This window comes from Chiloscyllium plagiosum, chromosome 9, assembly GCF_004010195.1.
Source record: "Chiloscyllium plagiosum isolate BGI_BamShark_2017 chromosome 9, ASM401019v2, whole genome shotgun sequence".
NCBI lineage: Eukaryota > Metazoa > Chordata > Chondrichthyes > Orectolobiformes > Hemiscylliidae > Chiloscyllium > Chiloscyllium plagiosum.
In genome coordinates this window covers 26649074-26664393 of record NC_057718.1, presented here as the reverse complement: position 1 = coordinate 26664393, position 15320 = coordinate 26649074, and the positions used below count along the sequence as shown (strand labels likewise).

At 39.6% G+C, this 15320-nt stretch overlaps 1 protein-coding gene across 7 annotated transcripts in view; it reads left to right on the top strand.

The window, feature by feature from the left end:
• LOC122552711 (CAP-Gly domain-containing linker protein 4-like) overlaps positions 1-15320 on the top strand; it is a 265059-nt gene that overhangs the window by 218425 nt on the left and 31314 nt on the right. For all 7 annotated transcript variants that reach the window (XM_043695603.1, XM_043695604.1, XM_043695605.1 and 4 more), the window contains one exon: positions 7300-7375. In XM_043695603.1, coding sequence (XP_043551538.1) covers positions 7300-7375 — 76 coding nt within the window. The remainder of the gene's footprint in view (positions 1-7299; positions 7376-15320) is intronic.

Below are 15320 nucleotides of genomic sequence, written 5' to 3'. Positions count from 1 at the left end.
TGACAATGATTTATTGCATTGTTAGAGCCCATTAGGTATTCGTAACAGTAGACTACATGGCCAAATAATGGAAGAATGTTGAGAAAAATGCCTTGAGTTTATTTGAAGTAAAGGAGTTAGCTGTGATGGAAATGTTATATTTAAATTAAACTTTGAATTTTTTTTCTTTAATTTGTTTAGTAATACTTCATGTTCACTCTGAACTTTAATTATAATGACTTTTCTTGTTTATTTTTATAATGAGAGCCAGAAAACTTCAATCTATATAATATTACTCACATAAAGTAACGTCTCAAAGCATTTATTTGGAAGTATAACATCAAAGGGATGTCCAAATACAGGGACCAAAATTATAGCAGAAGAGCTTTTTGAAGCATTTGCAAAAGGGAGATGCTCAGATAATGGTTCTTGTAAGAATAAAAATTGAGCTTTCAGAATTTGAACTCTGTCATGAATGGGAACCTGATTGCTATTTTAGCTATGAACTTATCTGAGCCTGCTGTTAAATATGATATTTTTGGATGGTACATGTAAGAAATTGCTGGGAGGCAGGCTGGATAACCATAGTGTAAGGCACCAAGTTAGAGTGAAAGTGCAGTGTGAAAGTCTAATCATCACTTTGTGGCTTTAAGAGAATGAAGTGTATTTCAAACCACTTTGGACAAGAAGTAAAAGAGACACCATCTCTTACGTTATGCTTTCAGCTCTGGTGGCATCATTCAATTTTTTTCCCAGCATTTTAATCCTAGTCCTAGTGCCACCTGTTTCCAGGAAGCACAAATTATCCAACACTGAACAGTTTGATGGCATCCAGACCCAGCTCTTCCTTTAACCTTATTGAGCAGAGCTTGGAGATCTGATTCAATGAATCCATGCTGGCTTCTGATCACAGGTGGTGTCTATGCAAACATAATTCAGTAGAATTGCTGAGACATGGTAAAGCTAGAACACAAGGTTTCATACATGGTAACAGAGGAAACAGCATATAAAAGTCAAAACTAAGTTTTTTATTATTATTCATTCACAAGAGAAGGGCATCCCTGGCTAGGCCAGCATTTATTGCCCATCCATAATTACCCAGAGGCCAGTTAAGAGTCAACCACATTTCTGTGGGTCTGTAGTCATGTATAGGTCAGACCAGTTAAGGATGGCAGTTTCCTTCCTTAAAGGATAGTAGTGAACCAGATGTTTTTTTTCCCAACAATCAGCCCTAGTTTCCTGGCCATCATCGACACATATTTCCAGAATTTTATTGAATTCAAATTCCATCATCTGTCATGGCAGGCTTCGAATCTAGGTCTCATAACATTACCTGAGTCTCTGGATTAACAGTCCAGCGATAATACCACTAGGCCCCACCACCCCCCAACAAGTGATTCCACAACCAATAGACAAGATCAAACCTCTGCTGAACTGGCACATCCAGTCATGAATGGTGGCAAACAATTGAAACTAATTGGAAGAGGAAGTGCCCCAACTGTAATGATGGAAAGCAAAAGAGAAGCCTGAGGCATTTACAATAACCTTCAATCTGAAGTGCCAAGGGGATGATCTATCTTCACTAACAAGCACAGGGAATGCTGGAGAAACTCAGGAGGGCTGGCAACACCTGTGGAGAGAGAGAGAGAGACAAACTTAATGTTACAAAACAAAGTTAATCTGGAATTACTATTCTTTAGAACTGGAAGGTATTCAAAAATGTTTTTTTCAAGATTGAATTCTATAACTTTGGAAATGGACCACATTATGTTTGTTTTCCATTTTCCTTTCATTCTTTTGTTCCCTCCCCACCATGCCCACACACACCCCCAAACCCACATGCACAAACAGATACACATAAATAACAATTAAATAAAACCAAGAACAGTAGATGCTGGAGAAGATTAGATTAGATTCCTTTCTGTGTGGAAACAGGCCCTTCAGCCCAACAAGTCCACACCAACCCTCTGAAGGTTAACCCACCCAGACCCATTACCCTCTGACTGTTGCACCTAACACTATGGGCAATTTAGCATGGCCAGTTCACCTGACCTGCACATCTTTGGACTGTGGGAGGAAACTGGAGCACCCAGAGGAAACCCACTCAGACACAGGGAGAATGTGCAAACTCCACACAGACAGTTGCCCAAGGCTGGAATTGAATCCAGGTCCCTGGAAATGTGAGGCTGCAGTTCTAACCACTGAGCCACCATGCCACCCCTGAAGCAAGAATACAAATTCTTGGAAAAACCTAGCAGCTCTGACAGCATCTGTGAAGAGCCCATTCCTGATGAAGGGCTTTTGCCTGAAACATCAATTTTCCTGCTCCTCGGATGCTGCCTGACCTACTGTGCTTTTCCAGCACCACTCTAATCTTGACTCTGTGAAGAGAAAGCAGAGTTAACATTCCAAATAAAATAACTGGACTCAAAACGTTAATTCTGCTTTCTCCCCACAGATGCTGCCAGACCTGCTGAGTTTTGCCAGCAATTTCTATTTTTGATTCACACACACATACATGTCTTGTTTACTTCGCTCTTAGAGGAAAGGACCCTTTCTATCCCCTTCATACCTTAGTTTGTTAGCACCCATCTGTTTTTTTTTACACTCGGTCTCTACACCATTTGTGTCTTTTGCCCCATCTCTACATCTGTAAAAAGTATAGAGAAAAAAACATTTTCTAAAACCTTTAAGTTCTGAAGAAGAGTCAAAGCATTAGCTCCCTTCCTTTCTACATGGATGCTGCCGGACTCACTGAATTTCTTCGATACTCTCAGTTTGTTTCACCTTTCCAGCATCTGCACTATTTTGCTTTTATTTGATCTATCTGTACCTCCTCCTGAGATCCCCAACAACACTGGATGAAACAAAAACTATGATCTTTGACAAAACCTAGCTGAAGTATAAAGATGTAATCCAGAATTAAGTGTGCCCCAACCAACCAATAGCCAAACAGAAATGGCCTAGCAATCCACTCAGTTGCACCAAACTACAATGCACCCTAAACAAAAGAATGACATCAGACGGATCACCCAATATCTACCCTAGGTTCCAGAAATGACAATGCCAAATACAGTCTTGATACTCTGAATAAACCTCCATACCAGGACAATGGGGCTTGTAACAAAATGGAAAGAGAAGCCCCACAGAGTAGTCAAACAATCACTTGACATTGTCTATAAAGTATGATTCCATGAATATGACTATAACACAGACACCACCATACTATCTCTGGGTGTGCCCTGTCCCTCCATAGGACAGGCCCATCAGTGGCAGCAGCATGTGGTTTACAGTCAAGAGGTAAATTCCTGAGAATCTTCAACATTGACACCAGAACCTATGAAGTCTCTGATGTTAAATCTGACATGGGTAAGGAAACTTCATGCTGAGGTCTACCTATTGTCCCCTAACCGTAGCTATTGATCAGTATTCCTCCATGTCAAACAACACTTGGTTGAAGCACTGAGCAAGGGCATAGAATGCACTCTAGGTGAAGGATCACCCTTTTTCACGCAGAGGGTGGTATGTGTATGGAATAAGCTGCTAGAGGAAATGGTGGAGGCTAGTACAATTGCAGCATTTAAAAGGCATCTGGATGGGTATAATAATAGGAAGGGTTTGGAGGGATATGGGCTGGGTGCTGGCAGGTGGGACTAGATCAGGTTGGGTAATCTGGTCGGCATGGACAAGTTGGACCGAAGGGTCTGTTTCTGTGTTGTATACTTCTATGACTCTATGACTTGAATTCCCCCATCAAGAATGGCCCAGTAGTTGCCTAACATTTAACGTCGATTCTCCTGCTCTTTGGATGCTGCCTGACCTGCTGTGCTTTTCCAGTATCACACTTTTCGACTCTGATCTCAAGCATCTGCAGTCCTCACTTTCTCTCAGTAGTATCACTATTGACCAAGCTTATAGAGTCCTAAATGACATTACTACTAGATTGGATCTGTGGAAGGTGATGAAGGAACTAACAAGAAAAACTAATCTATTTGACCTCATCCTCACCAATCTACCTATCACAGGTGCGTCTGTCCATGACAGTATCATTAGGATTGACCATTGCATTATCATTATAGCGAGTAGCAGCAGAATCATATGAAACCACAATTTGTAGTGCTATGGTCTGGCACACTCTCCATTCTACCATTACTAGCAACTTTGGTTCAATGAAGTCAACTGGAGGGTATGCCAGAAGCTCACAAGGCATATCTAGCAATAAGTTATCAACCTATTGCACATGGCTACTAGCGTGCCAAACAATGGAAGTAGTATGCAACAGACAGTGCTGAACAATCCCACAGTAAATGGATCAAATTGAAACTTCGCAGTCCGAACCCATTCAATCATGAATGGTGGGACTCCATACCCAACAGCACAGTTGGTGTCACTGCACTCCAGTAACTGCAGCTATTCAAGGAAGCAGCTAATCAACATCTACTAGGTAGTCAGGCATGGGCAATAAATGTTGGCCTAAATAGTAATGCCCACATCCTGTGTATGAATTTTTAAAAACAGAATGTCTCAAACACAAGAGAACCTAACCATCTTCCCTTGCTGATCAAGGACATAATTATAATTGAATCTCTGGCTATAAACTTTCTATCCTGAGGGTTAACTCTGACAGAAACATAATTGGATCAGGTAGGTAAAAACAAGGACTGCAGATGCTGGAAACCAGAGTCTAGATTAGAGTGGTACTGGAAAAGCACAGCAGGTCAGTCTGCATCCGAGGAGCAGGGAAATCGACGTTTCGGGCAAAAACCCTTCATCTGGAATAGAGGCAGGGTACCTGCAGAGTGAAGAGATAAATGAATAGGCAGGTAGGACAGGTCATGAGGGCAGTGCTGAGCTCTAAGGTTGGAGCTGGGGTAAGGTAAGGGGAGGGGAAATGAGGAAACTGGTGAAATCTACATCGATGCCATGGGGTTGGAGTGTTCTGAGGCGGAAGATGAGGCGTTCTTCCTCCAGGCATTGGGTGGTGAGGAAGCGGTGGTGGAGGAGGCCCAGGACCTGCATGTCCTCGGCAGAGTGGGAGGGGGAGTTGAAATGTTAGGCCATAGGGCGGTGGGGTTGATTGGTGCGGGTGTCCCGGAGATGTTCCCTAAAGCGCTCAGCTAGGAGACGTCCAGTCTCCCCAATGTAGAGGAGACCACATCGGGAGCAACGGATACAATAAATGATATTGGTGGATGTGCAGGTAAAACTTTGATGGATGTGGAAGGCTCCTTTGGGGCCTTGGATGGAGGTGAGGGAGGAGGTGCAGGTTTTGCAATTATTGGACATAATTGGATCAGCCACATGAATACTGTAGCTACATAGGTAGGTCTGCAGCTGGGAATCCTCAAACATGCAACTTATTTCCTGATTTTCCCATAACCTGTGTTGGAATATATTTCATTTGCATGATAAGTGCAGCTGCAAAACACTCAAGAAGCTCAACACCATTCGGACAACGTAGCTTACTTCATCAGTGCCTAATTGATGAACTTACACACTTATTCCTTTTATCACTGATACATAAGATCAACAACATGAACCAGCTTAAATGCAATGCAGCAACTTGCTAAACCATTTTTTACAAAACCATCCAAAACCCTAACCTGTACCAACTAGAAGTCCCAAGCAGAAGTCACTTGGGAGTGCCACCACCTGTAAGTTTCCCTCCAAACCAAACATCATCCTTACTTTGAACTATATTACTGTTCCTTTATTGTTGCTGGGTAAATAATTTGGAACACCATTCCTAATAGCACTGTAGATGGGCTACAACTGTTCAAGAAGGTAGTTCAAGGTATCATGTTCTCAAAGCTAGTTAGGAATACTGGTTTGGCCAGTAAGGCTTATGTCCCTTGAAAGGATATGGGAAAACATAGTAAAGTTTATGTAGAAGTAAGTTAATGTGATGAATTGTTCCTCTCTTAGCAATTTATCCTCCCAATCTGCTGTTGAGGATTTAAGGCTAAACAGTCCTTTAATGGCTGCACATGTGTTTTTAAAAAAATGCTGGAAATCACAGCGGGTCAGGCAGCATCTGCGGAGCCAGAGCAAGCTAACATTTTGAGTCTAGATGACTCTTCATCAGAGCTGATGTGATGTGTGGAGGGGACAGCATTTATGCAATAGTGGCGTTGGGGGGTGGAGTTCAGGGGAGAAAAGGCACTGATAGTGCAGATTAAATGATCAGAATGTGAGAATGGCAGAACAATGGTGTTTCAAACTGCCAAAGAGGAAAGGACAGATGATCCCACTGGAGTGGGGGGAGGCTAGAGAGGACACATTGACAGAGAGTATAACAAGTAAACCTAAAGGAAAGGATGAAATGGGAGTGAGTTCACAATCTGAAGGTGTTGAACTTAATATTAAGTCCAGAAGGTTATAAAGTGCCTCATCTGAAGATGAGATGTTATTCTTCCAATTTGCGTTATGATTCACTGGAACATTGCAGCATGCCGAGCACAGACCAGTGAACGTGTGAGCAGGATGCTGTGTTAAAATGACCAGCAATGGGAAAGTGGGGTCATGCGCGTGGATTGGAAGTGTTTTGCAAAGCCCTCACTCAGTCCCCGTTTGGTTCCTCCAATGCAGAGTAGGCTTCATTAGGTGCAGCAAATACAATAGACAAATAGGTGAATGCAATAATCCAGGCTCGAAACATTAGTTTGCTGTCTCTCCTGATCTGACCTGCTGTGATTTCTAGCATTTTTTGTTTTCAATACTGATTCCAGGATCTGCGTCATTTGCTCCTATATGTGCTTTCAGGTGTATGCACCCATTATATACAGATTCCATTTCCTGTGTAAGTGTTTTTAAATTGGCAATAAAGGTCCAACTGATTTTGAGAAAAAAGAAAGTCACATACAGTACAAAACTGACAAAGTTATGATCGTTAATTGGACTGTTGTATCCAATCCTGTGCACTCTACTTTAGAAAGGAAGGCTTTAGAAAGAGTCCAGAAGAATGTTTCCAGTTATGGTGGACCTCAGTTATACAGATGGATTAGAGAAGTGGCGTTGTACTTGAGGATGTGGTGGAGGTGATAAAATGGGAATTGAATAAGCACTGGAAGGAAAAAAAATTGTTTAGATCTGGGGAAATAGTGGGAGAGAGGGACAAACTAAGTTGCTATAACATGGTTACCAAAACCCAAATGTCATCCTTCTGTTGACTAAGGTCTCTGTTTACATTTTTGAGGGCATTGTTTAATTTGTCCTTATTATATAGTCTAATGTTTATATTTGTTGATTAAATTATTTTATTCTGGTTTATCTTGCATTTAAAAACATTTGTTATCAAACAAGAATTTTCTTTCTGTTTAGGTTTCCATCGAAGTTTTAGCACACCATCTGCCCTTCCATCACCAAGGGAGATTAAAGGAAAGAATGCTTCAAACAGGTAACAATCAATGTTGGAAATTTCTTAATACCATGACAGATTACATCAATTAGGAATACTTTCTTTTCTATCTTTTTAAATGACGAGCTAGTTGCTGTCTAAGGCAGAACATTTTAACCATGTCACCAAGTCTTTGGATGTCTGTTTGATGTCATATGTAATTCTTTTATGGAAGGAAACTGTAGGATTCAATCACTTCCATATCTGAATACAACGCTTGCTTTGTGCTCTTATTGTGTGAAGCTTTGTGCTGAGAAAGTGCAGCTGCTTTGTTCCAGAAGAATTGGATTTTTTAACTATTGTTTCTTTTAACTGTCTATGTGCTTGCTCAATCTTCTCAACACCATAAATCAGTGCAAAAGCAAAAGTAATTCAAAAACACTTCACTTGCAAGTTGGATGTCTGGCTCTTTAAATGACAGTTCCTTGTGCTGCTAAATATCTGTTCAGCTGAGACTGAGCACCACAGACATCCATTGCACATGGGCAGAGTAAAAGTTGGATTTTTATTAGACTTAGAGGGCAGGAAGGAAGGGTTGGAGGTCCCCTGTATGTGCTTTTCAGATTAGTGTGTTGATTTCCCAATGTGAAACCAGCATTTCAAAGTTTAAAAGACTATAACAAGCACTAGAAGAGGTAACCCACCTGAACTATTTAAATGGCTATTTAAGCTTCTTAACAAGTTTGTCAGCTTATTAAACTCCAGTTTTGACTTTCCTTTTGAAGGAGCAGCATCCTGCAAGTTGTTGACAAATGAAGACTCGGAGATGACCCTATATTTGCAGGCATTCAGTTGTTCTGAGTGAAAAATATCACCTTTTCTATCTCTGCACTCTTATTAAAGGCATTTTGTGGGGGTTGAGTGCATTATGGCTAATGTCAGATAGGTCTTTCTATTTACGTGTCCCAGGCTCATAAGACTAGAAGACTGTACATTCTGGTTAAAAAAAGGACACAAGAGAAAAAGGGATCAAGATATTCTGAGTTTGCTAAGGAACAATATCTGTGTCAGAGGTTCTAGGTAGCAGAGGTGCTGGTGTGAGGAACACACAGCAGGAAGTTAATTGAAGCAAAAACCTCAGCCTCAAACAGAAGATACCCTCTCATTTCAGAGCCTCAGGGCTACAGATTGCTGTGCCAGTCCAGGCACTTGGTTGCTTACCTAAGTACCCTCATTGACAGACATCTGAAGGTTCCTAGAAACTGTTGCCATGATCTTCCTGTGGCTGCATAAGTCAAAGTGGCCTTGCACTTTCTTCCAACTAGCGCTTTCCAGGTATCAGATATTATTGGCACCTTGCAGGCAGTAGCACCATCATTTGTGAGATGGAGGTAAGGTATACTGCTTTCAAGAAGGCATGAATTCAAGGTGTATTGGGGCATTCAAGTTAAAAATGATGCAGGATTTACCGTTGTAAAGTACAGTGATCATTGTTTTTATCCATGAACAAGACAACAATTGACCAGCCAGGGAAATACTTCAAAAGTAAAGATTTGATTCCTAAACATCAAGCTGCTGAGTGATTACAGGAAAGATTTCATGCCAATATGCTTTCCTGGATGTTGCTATTATACCTTTACCCCAGCACTCGCAGATGTGGTATCTCTTCATAAAGCTGTGGAGATTTGTGTTGACTGTTAGCTAATAAGGCTTACCCTTTGTAAGGGGAGTTAATGACCCTGCCAGAGGTTCAGACACCAACTGATGCTGCCTGAGCACAAGGATCATCACAGAGCAAGGCACCAGCTTCGTACTCTTAAGGCTCAGGCGTTTTGGCAGGTTGGGTGGCATCCTCCAATACAGTTCCTCAAGTGTCATGACCCTTTAGCGAGGTTGCAATCTTGAGGAGAGAGAAGCACTGGAACAACATAGCTACTCAAAAAGGGATAAGTCAAGTTTGAGGAGAAAACTAAAAGAGAAACAGGAGGGCCATCCCCTTGTTGTGTGAGGTAACAGCTGTGGCATGCTTAAGAGATAGTGCGCTCATTGGAATGACATTGACAACATGTCCTCTCTGAAGGAGATATGTTTAATTTACAAGAGGCTCAGTCTGTAGGTCATTTGGAGAACAGAGTTCTCTTCTTCTAAATAAGAGTAGACTTCAGTTTGTAGCACAAGTCAACAACCTTCCAATGACATAAACTCCCCAAGGCTCCAGAAGAGCACATCTAACACTCGTTTTCCGAGAACATTGATTGCTTTGGTACTTCCCATTCTCCTGTTTCTAGCCATGGTGAAATTGAAACACACAAGTCAGCTTGAGAATGACAAATCTTCAATGTTTTATTGCTTCACAGTTCAGCATTATGCATATCAAAAGTACCCATGTGATCCACAAAGTAACATTGCTGATGCGATGGCTTCTGCTCATGGTCATATGTTCAATTGCAACAGAGGACATGGAGGTAGATTTCGTTTTAGTGCCATTCTGGAAATGAGATACCGTTGGTACAGAGACACACTCTGTCTGTAATCCTCTGGTCAGGTTGTACTTCTGTTCTTTAAATGAGTAGCAACGACAGAAATGTTATTATCCATCCAACTTCCAGAGAATAAAAGCTTAATTTATCTAATCTTTCCTCATAACTTAATCCCTGAAGTCTAGGTACCATTCTTGTAAACCTGCATCGTACTCCCTCTAAGGCTAAAATCTCCTTACTAAGATGTGAAACCCGAATCTGTTCACAGTACTCCAAGTATTATCTAACCAGGGTTTTGTATAACTGCAGCATAACTTCTGTATCTTAGTATTCCAGTCCTCTAGATACAAAAGCCAGCATTCCATTAACTTTCTTAATTATTTTCTGCACCTGTTCATCACAATTTAAATGTCTGTGCACCGAAACCCCAAAGTCTCTTTGGATATCCACTGCATTTATTTTGTATCATCTAGAAAGTTTCCTGATCTGTCCTTTTCTGTCCAAAATGGATAATATTGAACTCCATCTGCCACAGTTTTTCCCATTCACTTAGTCTATCAGTGCCCCTTTGCAATTTTATGGCCTATATAATTTTATAATTAAATGATTTTATGATTTTTATCATCAACACTGTCAACAATGCCACTAACTTTGTGTCATCATCAAATTTGGATATTTGACTTTCTATGCAATTATCCAAGTCATGAATAAATAATGTGAATAATTGAGGCCCAATTCAGACCCTTGTACAACACCACTGGATATATCCAGCCAATTTGAGTACTTACCAAATATCCCACTTTCTGTAACTTGCCACGTAATCAATTTCCTGGCCATGTCAGTAATTTGTCCTCAATTCCATGGACTTCTACCTGAGGTAATAGTCCCTTATATGGGACTTTATCAAATGCCTTCTGAAAGTTTATGTTAACATCTGTAGATATTCACCTGTCCACTACCTTAATCACCTCTTCAAAAAATTCAGTGAAGTTTGTCAGACATGATCTATATGGCATGAATCCTTGCTGGCTTTCCCCAATTAATGGAAGATTTTCAAGGTGTTCAGTTATTACATCCTTGATTGTAGACTGCAACAATTTCCCCAGAAAAGTGTTAGGCTGACTGGTCTGTAATTACCTGGTTTTCCTCTTTGGCCCTTCTTAGAAAGCAGAGTGACGTATGCAATTTTCCAATCCAGGGGGACAACTCCTATCTCGAGGTAATTCTGAAAGATTATAGTTAGGGTATCAACAATGTACTCCACTACTTTCTTTAATTCCTCAGATGGAAAGTGTCAGGTCCTGGGGACTTGTCACTCTTTAATTCCATTAACTTCATCATTACTGATATTTAATTACCCTAATTTTAATCATTCCTTGTTTCTGAACCACTATTAATTTCTTTAGGATGTCCAGCAAACTATCCTCCGTTTCTACTGTAAATACTGAGGCCAAGTAATTATTCAACATGTCTGCCATTTTTTCACAGTTATTGACAATATCTTCATTTTCAATCTTTAGTAGGCCAACTTTGCTCCTGACCACCCACTTCCCCTTTATGTAAATAGAAAATTTCTTCTTGACTTTGATGTTCCTGGCAAGTTTTGTTTCATAATCTTGTTTTAGTAGCTTTTATAAACTGCTTTGTGGCCCTTTGCAGGTATTTGTATATTTCCCATTCAGCTGAATCGGTGCTGTTTTTTTGCATTTTTGTAAACTGTTTTAGTTTTACGCTGTCCCTTATTTCTTTAGTTTCCGTACCTGTTCTTTTATGTGAATTGGACCTCTTCCCTTTCAGAAGTATAAGCTGGATTTATATTATGTTTAATGTTTCTGTTGTTTTACCCATTGGCAGATTTTCCCCATTTACAGTGGACAATCTCTGTCCCATCTTGTTAAAGTCAACCTTACCTAAATCTAAAACTCTAGTAGCTGATGCATGTTTTTTACTTTCAAGAGCTATAATCAACTTAAACATGTTATGATCATAATTTGATAAATGTTCATGTACAATGAAGTTACTAATTAAATCTGGCTCATTATTTGTTACTAACTTTAAAATTGCTTGTCCCCTTGCTGTAGGAAACTATCTTGAACACACTCCAGTAATTCACTATCTTTCTGACAAGTGCTTGTTTGCCTCTACCAATCTATGTTAAAGTTAAAATCCCCCATTGATTCTACTCTGGCTTTGCATCACCCTTGCCTACTTTCTGAATTTATACAATCTAGCATTTCAGAGCTGTTACCAGGAGGTCTATACACAGCACCTATTGCAGTTTTAAATTCCTTACTGTTCCTTATTTCCATCTATATGATCTTCACTAAATGCTTTCCCCCCATCTTATCCTCCATCACCATTGAAATAATTTTGCTTCTAATCAGTAAGGCTACACTACCCCCTCTGCCATTTTCCCTTCCGTCTTGTAAACATTATAACCTGATATATTTAGTTCCTAATCCCATCTATCCTGCAGCCATATCTCAGTAATGACAATTATATCATAATCTCCAATTTGAATTTGTACTTGCAGCTCATTTAATTTATTCCTTACACTCTGTGCATTTGTCTATAGAATTCTTATTTCAGCCATACCCTGTAACCTGTCCCTCAGCACTGATACTTTATTCACCCATTTATTATTTATCTCTTCCAGTTTAATTAATACACTTCTTCTAATTTTGCCATTGTCTGCCATACCTGAAATAGGATTCTTGACTATTTCTTTACTCTGTTATGTTACGTGATTTTGAAACTGTATTGACGTGCCCTGAGTCCTGTGGTGTAGGCTCACATTGGCTGTTATTTATATTGCTGATATGTTAAAATGAATTCTATTGTCCTGTGGTTTGCTAGTAAAGTTTGTAAATTACTGCTAAATTGGTGGTACTGTTAATAGTGTTTATGCTGTTGCCATTATGATAATTATATAATAGATATATTTGTTTTCAACTGAGGTGGTAAAAATGTCCAATTTTATGATTCATAGATTTGGGAGATTAGTTTGTAGTTTGGGGTTTCGAGTTTTTAAATGTAGGATACTAAAAGTAGTTGGTTTTTGTGAAGCTGTAAAACTGACCTGATGTATTGCACTTCAAAGGGTGACCTGTGTTTATTAAGAAAGGTCAGAGTTGGAAATCAGAGAACAATAAAGAACTGGTCTTACCTTAGCTTCATAATGGAACCCGCACATGTGGTGAGATTGCAGTTGTCCCAATTAGACATGTGAATTATTTATGGAGTCTCAGAATTAAAGGGATTTTTTTGGAAGGTAATGTAAATTTGTTCAAACTTCTACCTAGAACATCCCAAGTGTGCCAAGTCGCTAATGAGGTAGTTTGAAGGAGGTAGCTTTGTTTTGCTTTGGCTTAAGGATTTCTAATAAAATCAGACAGTTGTAAATTGAGCCTCTCTATATATTTGTGTGTATAATATATAGCTTTGAAACATGCAGAGTAACAAAACATCCACAATTTGTTGAAACTTGGAAACAGCTTTTAAAAATTATTTCCTGAGATGCATGTGTCACTGGCTGGGCCAGCATACTTGCTCATTCCATGTTGGGTGGTGGTGAACTGCCTTCCTGAACCATTTTCCTGCAGTCCATTTTCCATTTGTGCAGTATACCCACAATGCCATTTAGAAGAGAGTTCCAGGATTTTGACCCAACAACATGAAGAAATGGAAATAGATTTCAAAGTCTGAATGGTGAGTAGCATGGAGGGGACATTGCAGGTGGAGTTTCCATGTATCTGCTGTGCCTGATCTTCTATATCATTGTGGTAGTTGTAAGGTGCTGTCTGAGGAGCCTTGGTGACTTTCTGTACTGCATCTTATAGATGTGACATAATGCTACTACTAGGCGTGAGTGAATGTTTGTGAATGTGTCAAAAAAGAGACAGCAAGCACAAATGGATTTATGTCTAATTGACATGACATGATGAGTTCAGTCCTACAGTTTTAGGATTTTTATAATTACATCAAAAACTTAGATGAAGGAAGCAAAGTCATGGTAGCTGAATTTACAAATGACTCTAACATTGGTAAGAAAACATTGTGAAGGAGGCATAAGGACGTTGCAGACAGATGTAGGTAAGTTGATTCAGTGGGCAAAATCTGACACGGACTATATTATAGGAAAATGTGAAGCAGTGTACTTTGGCACGAACAATGTAAAAGCAGTATATAAAATGTATTATTTAAATCAAGATGACTGAAGAATTCCAAGATGCAGAAGCATATGACAATGAAGCCATGTGACGATGGAGCACAAAGTTTTATGCTTTGGTAGAAATGTCCTGGCACAAATCCTGTAATTGGGCATGAAAAACAAGTTAAGGTACATGTTGTAGAGACTTTGATAGGGAGAAATTTTGCATTCCAGAATCGTTTTTCATTTTAACTCTGATAACATCTTTGTAATGGTCATATAAAAATGGGAAATGCTGACAATATGCAGTCTATTAGCTAGCATGTGAGAAAGGCAATGGGCAGATTAGCTTTCAAGGTACAGACTTCCTATTAGAAAGGCATAATCTGTGCATGGTTTCTACAAGGCAGTTATCTCTCCTCCACTTCCTAATAGATACCAGGTATGCTTTTGTTAATATTGGTGATTAGAAACTTGGCCTGATGGCTGTTTGCATTGCAGTGAAAAATGAAGAAAATGAGCTCAGAAAATGATCTATTTTATAGACAAGAGAAACAATGAGGAGGAAAAAATGCTATGACAGGAAAAGGAACAGAATAACTAGGACTCAAAAAGAGTAAAGGAGTGCAAAAAAAAAATCAAACATAATTGACTTACTGATTGCAAGAATATAAAGGGCTTTCAGCAGTCACAAATCATGATGGCTCAAGATCTTCCTCACAGACAAAAACCTATTCAACCTAATTATTCAGAGCATTTCTTCTATCCTAAATGCCAATAGCAATTGTTCTGAATATATTAAAGGATAGTTATTGTTTGAAGGACTCTTGGAGACTGATATATTTATAGCTTTTCTTTTCTTTGTGGCGATGATCATAGAGTTTATTATTTTGTTTATTTTCCTGGATGTCTTTTTTTTCATTTATTCATTTTTTTGTGTTATGTGAGTGTCACTGGCTGACCAGCATTTAATGCCTGTCCCTAGTTGCCCTTGGGAAGCCTAGTGATGGGAGATAAGGAAATAGCAGGAGAACTTAATAAGTACTTTGTGTCAGTCTTCACAGTGGAAGACATGAGTAATATCCCAACAATTAAAGGGAGTCAGTAGGCTGAGCTGAGTATGGTTGCCATTACAAAAGAGAAAGTGCTAGAAAAGCTAAAAGGTCTTAAAATTGATAAATCTCCTGGCCCTGATGGGTTACATCCTAGAGTTCTGAGGGAGGTGGCTGAAGAAATAATGGAGGCATTGGTTGAGATCTTTCAAAAGTCACTGGAGTCAGGGAAAGTCCAGGAAGATCGCTGTTATAACCCCCTTGTTCAAGGAAGGATCAAGGCAAAAGATGGAAAATTATAGGCCAATCAGCCTAACCTCGGT